Below are 20,114 nucleotides of genomic sequence, written 5' to 3'. Positions count from 1 at the left end.
TTGGCGTCATACAGCGTGCAGCACGCACGCGCACACGGCATCTGGTAGCCTAGGCAGCCTCTGTGTGGGACCAGTGGAGTGTTGCAGGCCCTTGCTGCCGCAGTGCTTTCTGTGATCTGACTTGGACCAGGCTTGATCGTTGATATTTAGTAAGCCATCCCAGGACTCAGTTTCCCTACCCTACCCAGAGGCACACCTAGGACTCCCTCCCACCCCTTCAACCCTACTTAGCAAAAATAAACAAACACAAACAACTTGGTTTTGAAAGTTAATGTATTAAATGAAGATAATATATGAAATACATTCATCATGACTAGAAAGGTGAGGCCAGATCATGTCTTAGTTCTGTCTGTAGCATATAATCTTGACTCATATAAAAGTTAACTTCAAAATTCCAGTTTCTTTAAATAGTTATGCACAAAACATACAGATACACACACACATGTACAGTTCCTACCACCGTGGGTCAAAGGTGCCCTGCCCTGTCCCTTGACTGGGTTGACTTATAGGCAGGGGAGCACAGCACTGCTTAAAGACCTGTGCAGCAGGATGTCCCCCGAGGGTCCATCTCGGGCTAATTTAGACTAGCCTGAGGCCTCAGCTCCCCAGTCCCACGTTGGCGATCTCAAACACTAGGAGAAATGTTTGTTCTTCCTTAGTGCCAACTACTTGGGCCTTGAATGGCAAACGGTTTTAATGTCACTGTGAAGACTCTTAATGTCCAATGGTGTTTTTGAACAGGCCCAGTGCACCTAGGTATGTCTGTCGGTATAAGTTTCCATTTTTCTTCCTACCTTAAAAACTCAGAAGGAACCATCTTTTTCCTTTCTTTCCTTCTTTCCTCCTTTCTTTTCCTTCTTTCTTTTCCTTTCTTTCTTTCCTTTCTTTCTCTGATGAACTATCATAGGCTCCAAAACTAAGTCTTTAAACAGAACCAGAGAATCCCAGTATGTCTCTTTTACTTTTATGGAAAAGGGACATCTACTAAAGTCTCTTAATGATTAAGAATTTAGATTATTACAATTGGAATGATACAGAACTGGCTATGGTCTTCTCCCTGCCCTACCCGCCACTGATTTTTGGATATTTGGATGAGAAACAGCAGGATGCATCATCCGTCGGCTGACTTACACACCGCAGCCGACAAGAGCTTTTGCAAATGAACAAAGGCATCTTTGCCCAGCCCTACCTGACTTCTTTTTCTCCAGTGTCTCTGAAAGCCCTTTCCTGTTGGTCTAGTCCTGGCTAGTGAGTCCACCAAGAGCCACTGTAGGCTGTAGGCTGACTCGGTGGGGACTGGGCAGGGCCTCCAGTCTCATCAGACAGAAAACCTTCAGGATGGGGCCCATAGGGAAGCGCAGGCGCACATGCTCCTGTTCAGGCCAGAGATTTAAGTGGCAATCTCAAGACCCACCCCCCTCCCCCCAAAGAGCGGACACCCTTTTCTACCCTGTCTTCCCATTTCTACCCTGTCGCCATCAGTAGACCCCAGGCAAGGTCCAAAACAGATGAGAATAAGATTTTTTGTTTTTTTTTTTCCTTTTGATGGCTCATTGTCTAATACCCGGAGTCCCAGCGTAGAGAGAACTTACATCAATTACACATCACCTGCTATGCCAAGGAGCATAAAGTGCTGAGTAAACACTGGCTGGCGCTCTTTTGCTCCTCCCAGACTGCCTTGAGATGGTGACACTCACAATGAAGAGAAGCCAGTGAGGCCCCAGCTTTGCGTGAGTGGCTAGGCGACTGTCCAGGAGCATCCCCCGGGCCTTACCGGGCCTTAGTCCATCGAGCCAGATTTGGGTACAGAGAAAACCCTTGTGTCGACCATTACTCTCAACTTGCCCCAGCTTCCTTGGATAGCTAACTATATAAAACAGGATACTGCAAAAGTGTCTTGTCTATATGTTAAATACTTGAAATAGAACCTGTTTAAAATGTAGCTTTTGAGCCCACTTGTAGGCAACCTTCCTAGGCCAAGCTGGACCACGTAACTCCCTGTGAGCAGTACACTAATGTCACACCTCCAGGCTTGGGTTTGACCTCGGGGTGTGTCTCGCTGCTAGAAGACCTGATGGTGAGTCTGGCCTCAGAGCCAAGCGCCAGCCCCACCCCCCATTGGCACATATTAAACACGCTTTGGATGGTACGCAGACAACAGAAGACTCCCGGGAAGAGAGTTAAGATTTACTGTGGCTCCCGAGAACATGTGCCCTGATCTAGGGTCCCTCACATTCTGCTCTGATACCCCTTGGAAGGGGACCCGAAAAAGCAGAGGCCAGGAGTGAGAGGTCACTGAGGTGGCGCAGCGGAGCCCTCCCCTGCACCGGCTCCACGTGGAATATCCCAAGGCCTACACAGAGCAGGGCAGCGCATGCTGCTCTGAGCTTCCAGCAGCATCTGGGCCCACAGCTGCCGGGAGGGTAGGCAGGGCCGTGGCTGCAATGGTACCTGCACCTTCCTGTCCCCGAGGGGTTACCCTGAGGCTTTGAGGGGTTGTTGAAGCAGGTGAGCCACTGGACTTAGAAAGGATTTCTCTAACCATAGTGTTCCTCACGCGCGCCACTATCTGGGGTTACATTCTTGTTAGTCAAAACAGCAACAACAAATGAAACAAAAAAAAAAGAAGCACGATTAAAAAGGTCACAAAAAGCAGCTGGCTCCTGTGGAGCGGAATAGGTGTAAACTCATATATGTATAATACTGTCAGAGGCTGGTTGTCTGTGGCTTGTGAGAAGCATTAGGCAGGCGGGGAGGAGTACAACACCACGGAGTTGTAGTCTGGGGGTGGAGAGCAGCAGGATTCCTTCCCCAGCTCAGAGTCGTCATCCTCATGCACGGGCCTGATGTGGCCACAGCTGGCAAAGCAGAAGCTGGGCCTGGGCAGATCGGGAAGGCCCGCCTCCTTGCTCTTACTTGCTCTTCTCAAGCTAAAGAGAAAGAGAAACAGTCAATCAAACGTCCCCCAGATGTTTTCTGGGAAAGGACTAATGCCCACTTACGCGGGTCACCTGTCCTTACCTGATCTAGAATCCCGTCTGTCTCTAGTCTAACATTCTTTGTCCAGAATATATATATATATATATATATATATATAGTCCCTCGGTGCGGCTGGGTGGAACCAGCATACCAGTGGCTAGAAGTGCAGTGTTCGTGGAGATGGGATTCTCATTGGAAACAAGACTTGGGAATAGCCCTGCCCTATTCTTGAATCAGATAGCTCGGACTGGAGAGATGGCTCAGTGGTTAAGAGCACTGACTGCTCTTCTGAAGGACCTGAGTTCAAATCCCAGCAACTACATGGTGGCTCACAACCATCCGTAATGAGATCTGATGCCCTCTCCTGGTGTATCTGAAGATAGATACAGTGTACTTACATATAATAATAAATAAATCTTTAAAAAATAAAAATAAAAATAATAAAAAATCAGATAGCTCCTGTAATCAGCTAAACCCAGGGGATGGGGTGGCGGGGGCTGCCTACCCTTCCCCCAATATCAAGTCAAATCCTGGGAACCTGAGACCCACTCTACAAGTAAACTGAGGTTTAAAGAGGAGGAGCTCATTCTGAACTAGCCAGGTGGATCCCAATGCACTGTGCACAGAAATGGCTGCCATAACCAACCGGAGAGAAAAGGCCTGAGGACAGCCCAAACCGAGGCCAGCCTGAAGCCACAGAAGCCGTGAGAGGCAGGCAGATCCCTCCACACAATCCTCCGAAGGGCCTGCATCCCCGCCAACACCTTGACTTTGGACTTCTGGCCTCTGGAAGTGAATTCCTCCTTATAATGGCATGCGTGGTTAGTGGACAGAGCACACAGTCACTAGAGGTGGCTCCTGAGTGAGCGCATCGCGGTCTAGGAGACCGTTGTTCACGGGTGCCATACATCACATGGGCCCGAGATGGACATGGGAGGGAGACGGGCATCTTCTCCTACCCTGTAATATTCGGTTGGAATCACCATTTAGTGAGAACTGGGATGGCGAAAACCCCATGAGCCACATGAGGTAGACTGGTCTGGACCAGCCTGGCTGTGATTGTTAATCTTTAATTGCAGGGTAGAGGAGATAAATTAGGGTTTGTCTTTTCCTCATCAAAGCTCAAGTAAAAGAAACCAAACACCCCTGTTCCTCCCACATGCTCCTTAATAAGAAACAAAAGATTGCCTAGCCTCCCCTTTCCTTTGCTGAGCTTGGGGCCCATTAATCTGTAACTTCACCACCAAGACCTACTTCTGAGACTGCATCAGAGGGGAAGAGAAATGTTTGCCTGGGAGTGCCCGTCTTTCCAATGGCCTGGTGGACTGCGCAAATCTCATCACTCGGAGGGGTTCGCAGAACTTTCTGAGTTCAGTCCCAGCTCAATCAACTATACACAGCACGTGGACCGGCACTCTGGTTTGTTGTGGTTCCGTGTTTAGGTGTTTTCCTTGCCTGTATCTGTGTGTCCCACATGTATGCCTGGTGCCTCTAGACACCAGAAGAGGGTGCCAGATCCTCTGCCACTAGCGTTAACAGATGGCTGCTGGCCAACATGTGGGCGCCAGGAGCCAAACGGGGTCCTCTGCCAGAGCAGTCAGTGCTCTCCATTGCCAAGTCCACGCGGGTTCAGACCTGAGAGCCAGGCATTTGACCAAGGAAAGGCAGAGAGGAAGCTAAGTGGCTTTACTACAGCCGGGCTTGGTGGCCTTCAGCATAGAGAGCCACTGAGGTCATCTCTACCAGCCCACCATCCAGCAGGAGCCCAGCGGTTCTGAAATAATACAGAATGGAAGGAAGAGTTGCCTGATGCATCAGGCCCCAGGGGATTGTGGGAACATCGACAAGTGAGACAGGGGCACCATTCGGCAGGATGCAGATAACCCTGACTGTAGAAGTTTGGATTTTCAGGGTCACAAACAGGACTGTGCTCCCTTGTGTAGACCCTGCTAGCCCGGGGGGACCAGAAACGGGAAGCGTTGTCTCACAAGCCTGTGAACACATCCCTTCCTTCCTTCACAGCTGGACACATCTGGCTCCTTTCCATCAAGGCCCTGTATGTCTCAGGCTCAGCCTGCCAGTTACAAGAAGCCCCAGCCTTCCTTGTCACAGAGCCTGGGGGTTCATATGTCTAATACTGTGACCCCCCCCTTTCTCAGTCTTGGGGGATGGGCGGGAGGTTGCTTTCTGCCATGTCTGAGCACTAGGAGGCCATGTAGCCTTAAACATCCCACCAACAAGCCATCTTCCCTGTCATCCTCCTGCCCCATCCACTCCCAACTTCCTTACTCTATCTTCATCGAGGCCTTGGGCTTGGTCTCAGTCCAGGTGAATCGCTTCAGCAAGGGAGAGCTCAGCAGAGTGCTAGTGTCCAGCTGATAGTCCTGTGAGGGGAGGAGGAGAGGAAGATGACTCCCTTGCCGGGCCCGGCAGGCTCCACAGTGACTCTGGGAAGACACTGGGAGGCACTCTGAGGTGTGGCCCAGTGCCACCCCTCAGCAAACACATGCTGTGGCCAGAAAAAGCCACATCAGCACGGAGTATTTTTTTTTTTTTTTTTTTTGCACTGGCATCTGTGTGCTCACCAGAGACAGAGTGGTACTTGTGGCGGGCAACTTTGAGACCCTTCTTCCAGAAGGTGAAGGAAATAAAAAGGAATTACAGGGTCTGAGGAGATGGCTCGGTGGATTAAGTGCTTGCCAGGTACACATTAGGGCCTCAGAGTCCTCATAAAAGTCAGGCGTTGTGACCCATGTCTGTCACCCTAGCCTTGGGGGTTGGATGTGGGGATGGACTGGTAGGTCCTGGAGCTTACTGACCAGCTAATCTAGCTCAACTGTGAGCTCCTCATTCCTTGAAAGATCCTGCCTTTAAAAAAAAAATCAATTAACCAACCACAATCCCAGTAAGATGATCAATTGAGAAAGACACCCAACCTTGACCAATGGACTCCACATGCATACATCAGGGGCAGGTACATATGCAAGCAGGTGTGTACACAGCATGTACACAGACATACACATACATGGAATGGAAAATTGCATGTAACTGCTTGGTATTTTCCATGTGAAACTTTCATGTAAATTATGCATATTTTATATATATATATATATACATATATATTATATATATACAAATTATATATATATACATATATATAATTTGCATATGGCATATGCCCTATTAGCCATAGTTTCCAGGAACTGTGGTTCAGTCATCCTCATCATGGACTTTTCCGTGCACTCTTCATTATGGTTACTTATAGTGTGTTGTGTCCTGTTAACAGGAAGTGGAATCTACATTTTGTTTCTGCCTTCCTTTGAGGCACAAGAGGGCGGTGAAGGTGCTGTCATCGTTTGCCACATTTTAGGGGCAGCCAAAGCATGAGAAGTTCTGAGGTCTCCTCAGTATTGTTCCTGGGACTTGAACCACCCTACTGAGCCACCACACAAAATGTCTAACCGCATCATCATGGCATCCTACTGCTTACAATGGAAATGCCTTTGTATTTTGAAGTCACCGTGACCCTTTATCTTGTGTGTCTGATGAGGTTCCGGTCATATTTATCTTATATATGTGGGTATTTCTTTTTCCTGCACGTATGTGTCCTGCATGCATGTCTGGTGCCCAAGACGAGTTACAGGTGGCTGTGAGCCACCACGTGGGTTTTGGGAACCAAACTAGGATCCTCTGGAAGAGCAACCAGTGCTCTTAACTACCGTGCCGCCACTCCAGCCCCCAGGATCAAGGTCTCTACTCTTGAATTATGGAACTGTGTTTGTCTCGGGAGCCCAGGCGATCCCATCCAAGGACCTTTCCGTAGTCTTGCTCACAGAAGCTGATGGCTGGCCAGGTTACTCTGGTGTGTCCGGGTGTGACAAGTGTGTCCGGGAGGGAACACGGCTACTCAGCTGCAGAGCCTTCTGGTCAAGGGGCCTAGGGCCTACATGGACTTCTTCCGGCCCTCTACACAAGGCCCAGCCACTTGTACATCTTATGTTCTTAAAGAAAGATGGGTAAACTATTGATAGCCAGCCTCCAGGAGACCCTGGGGAGCATGCACAGGAACCACGCCCTTCCCCCTCTGGAGATTGGGTGGGACAGAACGGCCCTGGGGTGACCTCTAGGGGATCTTCAAACCGTGACGTTCTCTTTCACGTCGGCTATGCATGGTGAAGTCTGTCTTTCTCTTCCTCTCCCATATTATAACCTTGGCCTCTACTGATCAGTGGCCCTCACTGGCCAAGCGTTGCCTGGGGTGGGTGCTTAGACGGGAGGAGGTTTCTGGCAGGGAGCACCATGTCCGACAACCATGACTTACCTCAAACATGGAGGTGGCATTTGGTGAGAGCTCCTCAAAGGTTTTGATTCTTTCCAGGCTCATGAATTTGAAAGCATTTACGTATCTAACGAAGAAGCAGAAAGAACAGTCAAGGTAGGGAAAAGGCTCGCACCTTCCATGAATCAGGACATTAGGAACTTGAGTGGATCCCACCTAGCAACCAAAGTACCAGCTGACTCAGACTCAGGCCTTCATATGCTCTCGGGACTCTCACTTCCCCTGTGTAGTCGATTCACACACACACACACACACACATTTTATATATATATATACACGCATATATATATATATTTATATATATATATACACGCATAACATATGTATATGTATGTGTGTATATGTATATGTGTATGTGTATTTATGTATATATATATGTGTATGCATATGTATATATACATATATAGTCTTCAGAAAAACCCTAGAAGGGCCCACTTCAGTTCCTTGTGGAATCAAATCATGCCAGTCATAGAGGAGACATGAGACCTCATCTGGTCCAAGAATCTTTTTTTTTTTTCTTTTTTCTTTTTTTTTGGTTTTTTGGATTTGGTTTTTTCGAGACAGGGTTTCTCTGTGTAGCCCTGGCTGTCCTGGAACTCACTCTGTAGACCAGGCTGGTCTCGAACTCAGAAATCCACCTGCCTCTGCCTCCCAAGTGCTGGGATTACAGGTGTGCACCACCACCGCTCGACTTGGTCCAAGAGTCATAATGGCACAAATAAGGGACAAATATGCCAGGAGGCAATCTTCTCCTAAAAAGGACGCGGAGTAACAAAATGTCCTTTTGAGACTTCATAGCTGACACAAATGTTCAGCTGAGGGAGGCTCCGCCTGGTACGTCCTGGACCAGAACTCCAACTGGGAGGGAGGAGGGATGTGTGTAGGTTTCTCAATGACCACCTCCCAACGTCCATTGACGAGCTACTGGAAAGACTGGACGGGATACCCCACGGGATGGCTGCTCATAGGCAAACCTACTCGTCAGTTAAACCATTGTCCGGCAGTCCTACCTACTGGCTGCAAAGCCCAAGCTTTTAGGCTGAATTCCTACTGAGTCCCTAGTCAGTTTCACCCTCTACCCCATTACTTCCCCAGCCAGGCTTTATCATTTAAAATTAGATGACTGGGCTGGAGAGGTTAAGAGTGATGGCTGCTCTTCCAGAGGTCCTGAGTTCAATTCCCAGCAACCACATGGTGGCTCACAACCATCTGTATTGGGATCTGACGCCCTCTTCTGGTGGGTCTGAAGACAGAAAGAGTGTTCTCACATACACAACATAAATAAATAAATCTTAAAGACTGGACGACTGGTTCTCGTCAGCCACGTGGCCTGAAAGCCAGGTAAGACCTGTGACGTAAACTTGTCACCTCCACAGCTCCGGGTTGTCTGTCCATATTTTCCAACTGCTGTACCTTTATCCTAAGCCTTCCCCTTGGTAGCAGCGATGGTTAAGCCTGAAAGCAATGACTACAGGTAATGATACTAGAAGGCTCCCACGACCGTCTAACTGTCCCAAAAGGACCCAGGCTATGCTAGGAACCTGGACAGAGAGGGTCAGACTTCCTCGGTTGCAGGCTCAGTTCTGATATTTGATAGTCAAACATTTTGCTAAGTTCTCATCTCTGCAGTGGACAAGTCCATATTTGTCAGGAATAATATAATCTGTGCTTTAGAGGGTGCTTTGTACATCAATATAGGATGTTTTTGTACGCGATAGTTGTAGATATGTACAAAATGACAGCAAAGCACCAGACCATAGCATGAGCTTCTATAACCAGCTTGTGCTGGCCAGCCTGCCTTCCATAACCATCAGTTCTTTCAGCCTCTGTCCAGTGTCCGCTACAGTAATGCAAGATGGAAAAATTCCTTAGGTGAGGATAAAACACAGGAAGGGGGTGGGGCAGGGGGTTGTTTAGTTTTATGTAACTGTTCTTCTTGGCTGTTGTTTTTCTGAGACACAGTTTCACTATGTAACCCAGGCTGGCTTTAAACTCCTATTGTCCTGCCTAGGCCTCCCGAGGTCTTCGATTACAGTCCTGTGCGCCCCACTCTTGGTTAGACTTATTTTATGGGCTCGCATATGTTTAATCACAATTAATGTCATGAAAATCAGGCTACAGCTCTAGAATAAGGTAACTTGAGAAAACACAATGTCTTAATCTTCATTCCTTTCTAAGCTTAGAAAAAAAAGGAAAATCCATATCCCCTCCAACTAACCCAATACAGATAAGACACGGCAGCGTGCCAACAACGGTTGGATTCAGGGGGCAGAATAGATGCCCAGTTCTTTTTCTCTTCTATTTCTTCTTTCCTCTCCCCCTTCCTCCTTTGTCCCCTCTTTTTTTCTGTAATAAAACTAGAGAACAGAATCTCACCTCACATCCTCAGAGCTTCCGGAATGAAACTTTGGATCTGTAAAACCATCCTTGAAAAAGTCCTCAGAGAAAGTGGGGGCTGAGTACGTGAAGCCACTGTTTCTGGTCAGTATGGCGTTGAGAGGGATGTAGTCTTTACCGTCCTAAAATACCGAAGGTAGACCTCAGAAGGCAGAAGGTAGATCACTGAAGTTTCTACTGCAAGGACTCGTATATAAAATAGGAATGTGGGGGACTTTGGGGGACCGTCTTAAATCCAGCAAAGGAGACTAAGTCTGGTGTCATGCCACACACACACACACACACTCCTCTTTTTCTCTGTCACACACAGTTTCTCATACAAATATACACATACAAGTTTCTCTTGAACACATACACACACGTCTCTCTCTCTCTCTCTCTCTCTCACACACACACACACACACACACACGTCTCTCTCTCTCTCTCTCTCTCTCTCTCTCTGTCTCTCTCTCTCTCTCTCCCCCCACACACACCATTTCATGAATACACTCAGACTTCTGGTCTAGATAAACTTTGCTTTACCTGTTGGACGTTGGCTTGAAGCAGGTCACCAAGTTTCTCCACGAGTTCGGCAAACCGGGGCCTCTCTTTGGGGTCTTTGTGCCAGCAATCCAACATGATTTGGTAGCTGTTGATCAAGAGCACACAGAAAGGCTGGAGAAGAGTGGGGCCTACACAGGCTGCCCTGCACATTCTTAAGTGAGGGCTGTCGACTTTCATCACAAATCACGCTTTTTATAATATGTGATGTGGTTTATAGCATTGGCCCCTAACAGTCTGTGCGGGTCAGGTCCTGCTAGCAGGCTCATACACTATGACAGACTAACCCTCCCGAACTCTGACCTACCTTTGCTAGGTACCAGGACTGAGTCTTTTAAATCAGACTTAGATAGGCAAGGGGTGCTCTGTGTGATTGGGTGTAAAGTGGAGCACCCCTCTCAAGAGGAGGACGGTGTTCCCAAAGCTAAAAACATTCTTGAGTCGTGATGGAGGTTGATTCCATCTGGCTTCTATGTAAGCACTTGACATCTGTATGACCTCACACTTCCTTATAGAAAGACCCTCATTTCATTGGGGGAAGTTCTTGCTCTTCTTTGTCTTTGGGAAAGTCCTCAGACTTCCTTGGGATGGTCTTGAGATTCTTTTTTTTTTTTTTTAAGATGTATTTATTTATTATATGTAAGTACACTGTAGCTGTCTTCAGACACACCAGAAGAGTGCATCAGATCTCATTACAGATAGTTGTGAGCCACCATGTGGTTGCTGGGATTTGAACTCAGGACCTCCGGAAGAGTAGTCAGTGCTCTTAACCACTGAGCCATCTCTCCAGCCCAGTCCTGAAATTCTTGGAAGAGATCTTATACTTTCCCTGAGAAGGTTCTTCAATAGGACCTGGTGGTAAAGACACGGGGTCCACCATAGTAGTTCCTCGGTATGCATGCAAGGGTCTAGAGTGTGGCTACTCCATGTGTTTGCTTTCGAGTTACTCCTGCCCAACACATTCCTCAGGAGGTGACTGACTCTCAGGTGCTTTCACTCCTTTCAAACTCCTGGGTACTCATTTTCACCTGACCTTGGTGTGCTCAGGGTGTTAGTGGTGAGGGAGATGGAAGAGTGAGAGGACGGGTGGGGGATGGGGAGAGAGGGGGGGATGGGGGTGGAGAAATGGTGGGATGGGAGTGGGGGCCTGAGAGAAATAGGGAGTGAGTAAGGTAGGGAGTAGGGGCTAGTGGAGTAGGGAAATGGGGGAGGGAGGTGGGGGTGGGGGTGGGGAGGGGTGAAAGTGCACTGGTCCCAAGCGCTGGAGGTGAGGTGGGGGAGGGGTTTGGAGGGGAGGCTTTAGGAGGTCAATGCCTGGGTTAAATGCTGGTTACCTCTGCATTGGGTCTCAACTGCAGAAACCAACGTCATGGTCATGGGGGTTGCAGAAAGTGCCTCTCTGAGTCGGGGTCCCAGTTCCCGTTCTCTAGGACACTCTCGACATATGCCCCCCCCCCTTAGAGTGGTGGCTCAAAGGCACTTCTCTGGCCACCTGGACAAACATGATGCCAGCCAAAGGCCAGAAATAGCAAAAGCCATACTACTTCATAAGATCCTACGTGGGTCTCCGTTTAAAGTAAGTTTATGCATGTTACCAGGTGACTGAGTTTTATTTATGCGAAGACATGCCACAGAGACAGATGGTCAATTAAAAAAAACACACAACAAACAAACAAACAAAACACCGGAAACTGGATTCTTCCTGACCACACTCAAGCTTTGTGGTGTAAGGCTTCCAACGTTGGCTGAAAGAGCATCAGATATTGCCTGAGGTATTCTAAAGTTGGCAGCAGAGGGAGGAAAGGTGTAAGGAGGAAACTCAGAGGGGCCTGAGGCACTGTGGTAGGGGATGTATTCCATTCTGCAGAGGCCTCATCGCTGCCACCATGGTCACTGCCACCTCACAGCGCGGATGGGGAGAACCTTCTGGGAGGTGTGGCTAACAGGGTAAAAGCAGCAGGGAGACCTGTAATCACCTCCTAGTGTGTTCCTTTTTTCACTCTACACCCTGACATGCAAGGCAAGGCAGATACCCATGCGGGGTGGGTGATTGGCATCTGATTGACAGGTCCTGGGGTTGAGGGAAACTCACTCAATGTAACATTACAGTTTTATCCACTCAGTAAAGCTGGGGTGGGGGTGGGGGTTCAGTTGCATCCAAGGCCAGCTGAGGGGCCTGTGGAAAGTCTACACACTATTGGCCTAATTTTCCCAGGTACACAGCACTATAACCCAAGCTCAGGTCATGGATGTCCAGTAGAGCCACACTGAGTTAGCATATTACTTTCTTGTGATTGGAACAAGGAGGAGACTTCAACCTCTCAAACCCTCACATGGCTGAGAACGTGGCTGCCTGAGAAAACGGCCGATGAGAAAATGGCTGGCAGAGAACATGGCTGACTGGGAACTTGGCTGGCTGAGAACATGATTGACTGAGAACATGGCTGGCTGAGAACATGGCTGACTGAGAACATGGCTCACTGAGAATATGACTGCCTGAGAACATGGCTGGCTGAGAACATGGCTGACTGAGAACATGGCTGACTGAGAACATGGCTGACTGAGAACATGATTGACTGAGAACATGGCTCACTGAGAACATGGCTGACTGAGAACATGGCTGACTGAGAACATGGCTGCCTGAGAACATGGCTGGCTGAGAATATGGCTGGCTGAGAACATGGCTGACTGAGAACATGGCTGCCTGAGAACATGGCTGACTGAGAACATGATTGACTGAGAACATGGCTGCCTGAGAACATGGCTGACTGAGAACATGGCTGCCTGAGAACATGGCTGGCTGAGAATATGGCTGGCTGAGAACATGGCTGACTGAGAACATGGCTGCCTGAGAACATGGCTGCCTGAGAACATGGCTGACTGAGAACATGGCTGGCTGAGAACATGGCTGCCTGAGAACAAGGCTGCCTGAGAACATGGCTGCCTGAGAACATGGCTGCTGACTGTATCTTTCTTTTGAGGAAATATTTTATAAAGCCTTGTCTTTTAAATTCTGAACTGTACCCTATAGGCTGTTTGGGGCCGTTAGCTACCCTGGAAACACACGAAGGCATGATAAGTCCCGGGCCTTGCTTATCTTGGGTTTGTTTGAGATAAGGTCTTACTGTGTGTGTGTGTGGGGGGGGGGGGGAGGTCAGGCCTTGAACTTGTCTTCGTTTTGCCTCAGACTTGACAGTGTTGGGATTATAGCACGAGCCTCCACACCTGGATTTAGAAAATTCTTCAGTCCAAAGTTGAGTGACTTCCTGCTTCTAGAATTATTCTGATAATTATGAGAGCTGTGAATGGACCCTGAGTGCTGGACTCTGATTGCTATCTGACAGGCAATGGAGCCTTGGGCAGATCACATTAGATGCCTTGGTTTGTCTGTAAACACACAGACAATGGCACATACTCCACGCGAGCAGAAGATAAAGTAAACTTGCTCAAGGCACTTAAAACAGTGCCTGCCGCCTACAAGCGCCACTGACGGTCCACTGACAGTACGTCAACCAGTATCATTATATAATAACTGCAATTATTATTACCGTTGGCAACTAAACTTCCTTGTGATTTTTAGATTCTGTGAAAAACAGGACATATTAGTTCAACGCACCTGTTGGCGTGGGGCGAACGCCCTTCTGGGGAACATGGGATTGGCTTCTGTCTTCTCTGCTCTTTAGATGGCAGAAGGCATGATGCTGTATTTCTCATATTTTGATATTTTCTGAGGTCAGATTATCATATCTGCTCTACTTACTGCTCGCCATTGTGGGAAGTTTATGTGAAACTATATATCCGCAAAAGCACCTAGCACAGAGTGACCTAATTTCACCTCTCTTTGCAGGGGTTAAGGATCCCACCAAATCTAAAGCAACCGTCTCTGTAGCCCAGAGGTTCTTGGGTCAGTTTAGTCATTGTACTTCCCATCAGTCAGCAGCAGTAGAGTCCCCTGGGTCTGTCTTCCCCCTTCAGGTCTGAGTCTGTGTCTCTCTCATCCAGTTCCCTGTCTTGGCTTTGACCTAGCTCGGAGATAATGAAGGAAAGAGAAGGTGACCTCGCCCCTTCGGCCAAGCCCTCATTTCCTTCTCTGTCCTTCTCTCCTCCCCAAGGGCCAGCCCAGGGCTTGGCAGGATCTCATTGTGTGTGGGTGGGGAGGGGAGGCTGCCTGCCAGTTCAGGAAAGGTGGCGCCACCTCAGGGAAGCCCAAGTCCTTGTCAGCAGCTCACCCAAACTGCAAATGTCATCACATTCCTGCTGAGACGGCACAGTTACAGGAAATGGTGCCCACAAGTGTCAAGCTCGCCTGCTGACAATGGAGAAGCTGCCCAGAGCCAACTCCTCTCACTCCTAAAGGCACCTCCACAAGCCCATTGGTCAAGAGTTCTCACAGCTTCCCAGCTACCCCACATCTGCCTGTCTGTCTGTCTGATCTATCATTTATCTATCATCTATCCTATCTGTCTATCTGTCTATCTATCTATCTATCTATCTATCTATCTATCTATCTATCTATCTCCTGTATCTATATATGTATGTATGTATGTATGTATGTATCTATCTATCTATCTATCTATCTATCTATCTATCTATATCCTGTATCTATATATGTATGTATATATGTATGTATCTATCTATATCCTGTATCTATATATGTATGTGTGTATGTATGTATGTATCTATCTATCTATATCCTGTATCTATATATGTATGTATGTATCTATCTATCTATCTATCTGTCATCTATCTATCTATCTATCTATCTATCTATCTATCTATCTATCTCCTGTATCTATATATTTATGTATCTGTCTGTCTATCTATCTTTCTTTCTTTCTAATCTATCATCTATTTATATATAAGTTTTTGGAAACAGGTTCTTAAGTATTAAGCAGCTCAGACCAGCCTTGGATATTTATACGTAACTGCAAATGACCTTGAATTCTGGATTTTCTGGATCCTTCTGCTTTGACTTCTGGAGTACTGTGCCTACTGGCACAGTATATGCGGTGTTGGGCATGGACCTAGGACCTTGTGCGTGTTGAGTAAGCGCAGCCAGGGTAACTGAGCTACATCCCTAGCCCTGTGGAGTACAGTGCAAAGCACGCTCCCGTGGCTCCGGAGGTGGAGAGCAGCGCCCCAGAGGCCTCGGCCTCTCTAGCCTTGACAGAGGTGGCTTGGCTCACTGGGCTCCGCTTAGTGAATCGGTTCCTCGGTGCTGTCCATTTTGGCTTTCTGACTTCCGTTCCCAGCTAAAGTCTTTAAAAGGCTTAGGGAGGAAACAGGGATAGATCCAGAGCCCATCCCCTCTCAGGAAGTCACTCCCAACACAGCAGAGCCCAGCCGGGACTGAGACAGCATCCCTCCAGAGTGGAGCTGAAAATAAATCTGTGGCCTTCCTTACTCCCCACGCCAGTGCCCCTTACCACGCCCCAAGGTGCCTGATGAGTGCTCAGTGTGTGTGTGTGTGTGTGTGTGTGTGTGTGTGTATGGGGGAACGGAAGTGTGAGCGTACATTTCAGGTGTGGCATACTCTGGCGCACGCGCGAGTGTGTATGTGTGTGTGGGGGGGGGGTGGGGACGGAAGTGTGAGCTTACATTTCAGGTGTGGCATACTCCGGCGTTCTCATCCGCATGCCGTCTTTCAGGCGGCTGCAGAAGTCTTCATCCATTTGCACTCCTGGGTATGGAGAACCTCCTACAGGGGACGTGTGGAAAGACACATTCGAGTTAAGGTTTCTAGTACAAAAGACCCCTGGGGTGGGTACGCGGTGGTGCGCACCTTCAATTCTAGCACTTGGGAGGCAGAAGCAGATGGATTTCTTTGTGAGTTCAAAACTGGCGAGGGCTACAAAGTGAGACCCTGTCACAAACAAACAAACAAACCTATGCAAAAGACCATGGGGGGCAATTCAGAGTTTCCCTCACTTCTTCAAAGTGATGTGGAAAAAGGTAGTACATGACTATAATCCCAGTTCTTGGGATAGAGGCTGAGGCAGGAGAATTGTTAGTTTGAGGCTAGTGTGGGCTATCTAGTGACCCTATCTCAAAAACCCAAAAATAAATATACAGTGACATTTTCATGATAAATTTCCAGTGGCTGAGGTAAACCCCAGCACAGGGAGTTGCTTGGCAGGCCCTTCCTGAGGGCACATCCTCGGCTAATTCATGACTGTCCCTGTGTCCACACTCTTTGGTCAGGGGAAAAGGCCATCTAAAGTATTCCTGCCTTTGCTCCACAAACAGCTCTAAGGAAATCTGATCCTTAGACACTGACTGAATAACCTCCCTTTGGAAAACAAATGAACTTGGATTAGGCTACCCACGGACCACTCCAACCTTCCAGAAAATGGCCTTCATTCTGAGGCTTTGGGAATGAGAGGCTATGGGGGGCCTAGGGGATTGAGCCTTGGGCACCCAGGGCAAGGCTGACTTGGGTGGATGGGGGGTGGGGCACTCAAGGTCCTGCAGAACTGAGAGTACTGTGTTTGCCTATTTAACAGTGCTGAGCCAATCCTCTTGTGGGTAGCCTGGGCTTAGGTAGGGTGGGTAAGGCATCGCAGGACACTGAGCTTAGCCCTCTGGCCAAGGACACCCAGCGTGAGTTTGCCTGCGCTTTCTAGTGATGGCTGTTGATAGGAAGCAGCTGGGAGACAAGCACAGGACTTGGCACTGTGTCACTGCAAGGCCATTAGAGCTACCGTGCTGCTTTCAAGGACTGGAAGCCACAGGTGCCTGTCATCGAAAGCAGGGGAATGCTTTTCACACATTACAGGAACCGAGGGGTGTTACTGCATGCATTTTATTTGCCGTGAAAGACATTTTTTTTCTTCTTTTTTTTCAGTTTGGCAAAGCCTGAGAGATTCTTGGCTAGTTTCCACACTTAGGGTGCCTTGCGCCATCCCTGTGTGCATCTGACGGAATATGCCTTTGAGGTTGTTTCCTAGAAACCCAGAGTGGATGGGCTGGAGCACGGGCTGCTGTTTTAGAGACCCTAGGTTCAATTTCCAGCCCCACATCCATTCCGTTCTAGAGGGTCTGATGCCCTCTCCCGGCCTCTGACATCCCACACTGTTCCGCCTGGTTTTGTATGTAGTGGGCTCAAGTGCAGACCTCAGTGTGGGGTGTGTCCACTGCATACTCTGCATAGGACATAGACATCTGCTTCTGGGGCTGTTCCAACCACTCCCTCCCCCACATTCACCTCAGGAGAAGATCTCCCACAGCAACACTCCCTCCCCCACATTCACCTCAGGAGAAGATCTCCCACAGCAACACTCCCTCCCCCACATTCACCTAAGGAGAAGATCTCCCACAGCAACACTCCCTCCCCCACATTCACCTAAGGAGAAGATCTCCCACAGCAACACTCCCTCCCCCACATTCACCTAAAGAGAAGATCTCTCACAACACTCCCTCCCCCACATTCACCTAAGGAGAAGATCTCCCACAACACTCCCTCCCCCACATTGACCTAAGGAGAAGATCTCCCACAGCAACACTCCCTCCCTCACATTCACCTAAGGAGAAGATCTCCCACAGCAACACTCCCTCCCCCACATTCACCTAAGGAGAAGATCTCTCACAACACTCCCTCCCCCACATTCACCTAAGGAGAAGATCTCCCACAACACTCCCTCCCCCACATCTACCTAAGGAGAAGATCTCCCACAGCAACACTCCCTCCCCCACATCTACCTAAGGAGAAGATCTCCCACAGCAACACTCCCTCCCTCACATTCACCTAAGGAGAAGATCTCCCACAGCAACACTCCCTCCCCCACATTCACCTAAGGAGAAGATCTCCCACAGCAACACTCCCTCCCCCACATTCACCTAAGGAGAAGATCTCCCACAGCAACACTCCCTCCCCCACATTCACCTAAGGAGAAGATCTCCCACAGCAACACTCCCTCCCCCACATTCACCTAAGGAGAAGATCTCCCACAGCAACACTCCCTCCCCCACATTCACCTAAAGAGAAGATCTCTCACAACACTCCCTCCCCCACATTCACCTAAGGAGAAGATCTCCCACAACACTCCCTCCCCCACATTGACCTAAGGAGAAGATCTCCCACAGCAACACTCCCTCCCTCACATTCACCTAAGGAGAAGATCTCCCACAGCAACACTCCCTCCCCCACATTCACCTAAGGAGAAGATCTCCCACAACACTCCCTCCCCCACATTCACCTAAGGAGATCTCCCACAGCAACACTCCCTCCCTCACATTCACCTAAGGAGAAGATCTCCCACAGCAACACTCCCTCCCCCACATCTACCTAAGGAGAAGATCTCCCACAGCAACACTCCATAGGACCACACGTCACTCTTGGTGCTGTAGACCTTGTCAAAGATGGATTCAGGAGCCATCCATTTTAGGGGAAGTCGAGTCTGGAAGACAGCAGTGGGGTCTTGAGCATGCAAACAAAAGCGATGTCTACACCCAGGGCCCAGGAGTCCTCTTCCCCTTCACACTTAGGAAGAAGCAGAGCAGCTGCAGCTTCCTACACCAGAGAGAACCATAAAGCACACGGCAGGTTGCTAAGAGGGCATTAGAGGCATCCTCAGGCCTCTGGAGACCAGACAAGGCAAGTAGAATTGTCTAGGGTAGGCAGAAGGTCCTTGATCCATGGTTCTTAAAGAAGCTGTGTTCTTATGGTCCCTTCCCTGCCTAAGCAGGGACACTAAGGGCTTGGTAAAGAGGTTTGAATTAGGAAATACCCTGAAAATTGGTATTGATTCCTACGAATTTCTTCTAAGGAGAGAAATTGTAAAACCATCCCTATGTAAAGGACAGGTTGTTATGTCTTGAACTTGGGGCTAGGAGTGACTCAGGGGTGGAATGTACACTTGGTATGTCTGAGGTCCTGGCCTCAGTCCCCATTCAATCTCCCACATCCCTGGAATGAGGGAAGGTGATTGCGATTAAAGTTCTCCATTTAGGAGACTCTATGGCTGGATCTTGAGCATGCAGACCTGTTCCCACAGCGGGGACCACAGTGAGTTAGCTGGGAGCTGGCCTGCTGGCGAGGGTGGGGGATGGGGAGCAAAGCAAGACAGTGGAGGAACAGACAGACGCCAAGGACAACAAAGGGGGCCAAACTGAAACACAGCCTGAAGCCATCTCTGCGGGCCACAGCACCACTGCAAACTGGGATGTTTACACTCCTCTTAGAAAAGGAGCAGCTGAGGGGCTGAGAAGTGGCTCGGCCGGAAAGAGCTCGCTGCTCTTACACAGGATGTGGGTTCAGGTCCCAGCACCCACAGGGTGACTCACAACTTCCAGTCCTGGGGAGCTGATGCCCTCTTCTGGCTTCCTTGGGCACTGCATGCATGTGGTACACAGACACACATTTAGGTAAACCACTCATACACATAAAATAAAATTTAAAAAGAAAAGAAACAGTAACTAAGAAGGGTTTCTGAAAGCTAGGGGTGTCCACATAGTATGGTCCAGAAACTTGTTGAAAATGCAGATTCCAAATAATCTCCCTCCATCCTTCCCCCTCCCTCCCCTCCCCATTCTCCCCACCATTCCTCCCCTCCCCATTCTCCCCACCCTTCCTCCCCTTCCCATTCTCCCCTCCCTCCCCTCCCCATTCTCCCTTTCCTCCCTCCCCTCCCTCCTCTCCCCATCCTCCCCACCCTCCCTGTGGACCTTCTACATCAAAAGATTTGTGGTGAGGAGGACAGTAAGCTTTGGTTCAGAAAGGCTGCTGGGTGATGTGTATATTTCCTACAGTCTGAGAGTCCCCCGCTGCAGAGCGATCAAGAGAGTCCAGACGTTCTTAGCTGAAGTCCTCCTGGCAGAGGCCAGACAGGAGAGGACACTAAAGGTCACCCAGTAAGTGAC

General features: G+C 48.9%; 1 protein-coding gene across 1 annotated transcript in view; it reads right to left on the bottom strand.

The window, feature by feature from the left end:
* Window positions 1-255: 255 nt before the first annotated feature.
* Window positions 256-20,114, bottom strand: part of Flt1 (fms related receptor tyrosine kinase 1) — a 173,075-nt gene continuing 153,216 nt past the window's right edge. The window contains exons 24-30 of the mRNA XM_052167989.1: window positions 18,541-18,652; window positions 15,855-15,954; window positions 10,239-10,344; window positions 9,695-9,837; window positions 7,301-7,385; window positions 5,269-5,363; window positions 256-2,930 (exon numbers count right to left, since the gene is read on the bottom strand). Of these exons, the coding sequence (XP_052023949.1) occupies window positions 2,741-2,930; window positions 5,269-5,363; window positions 7,301-7,385; window positions 9,695-9,837; window positions 10,239-10,344; window positions 15,855-15,954; window positions 18,541-18,652 (831 nt within the window). The 3' untranslated portion in view covers window positions 256-2,740. The remainder of the gene's footprint in view (window positions 2,931-5,268; window positions 5,364-7,300; window positions 7,386-9,694; window positions 9,838-10,238; window positions 10,345-15,854; window positions 15,955-18,540; window positions 18,653-20,114) is intronic.

Source organism: Apodemus sylvaticus, chromosome 22 (genome assembly GCF_947179515.1).
Source record: "Apodemus sylvaticus chromosome 22, mApoSyl1.1, whole genome shotgun sequence".
NCBI lineage: Eukaryota > Metazoa > Chordata > Mammalia > Rodentia > Muridae > Apodemus > Apodemus sylvaticus.
This window is presented reverse-complemented; position numbering and strand designations above follow the sequence as displayed.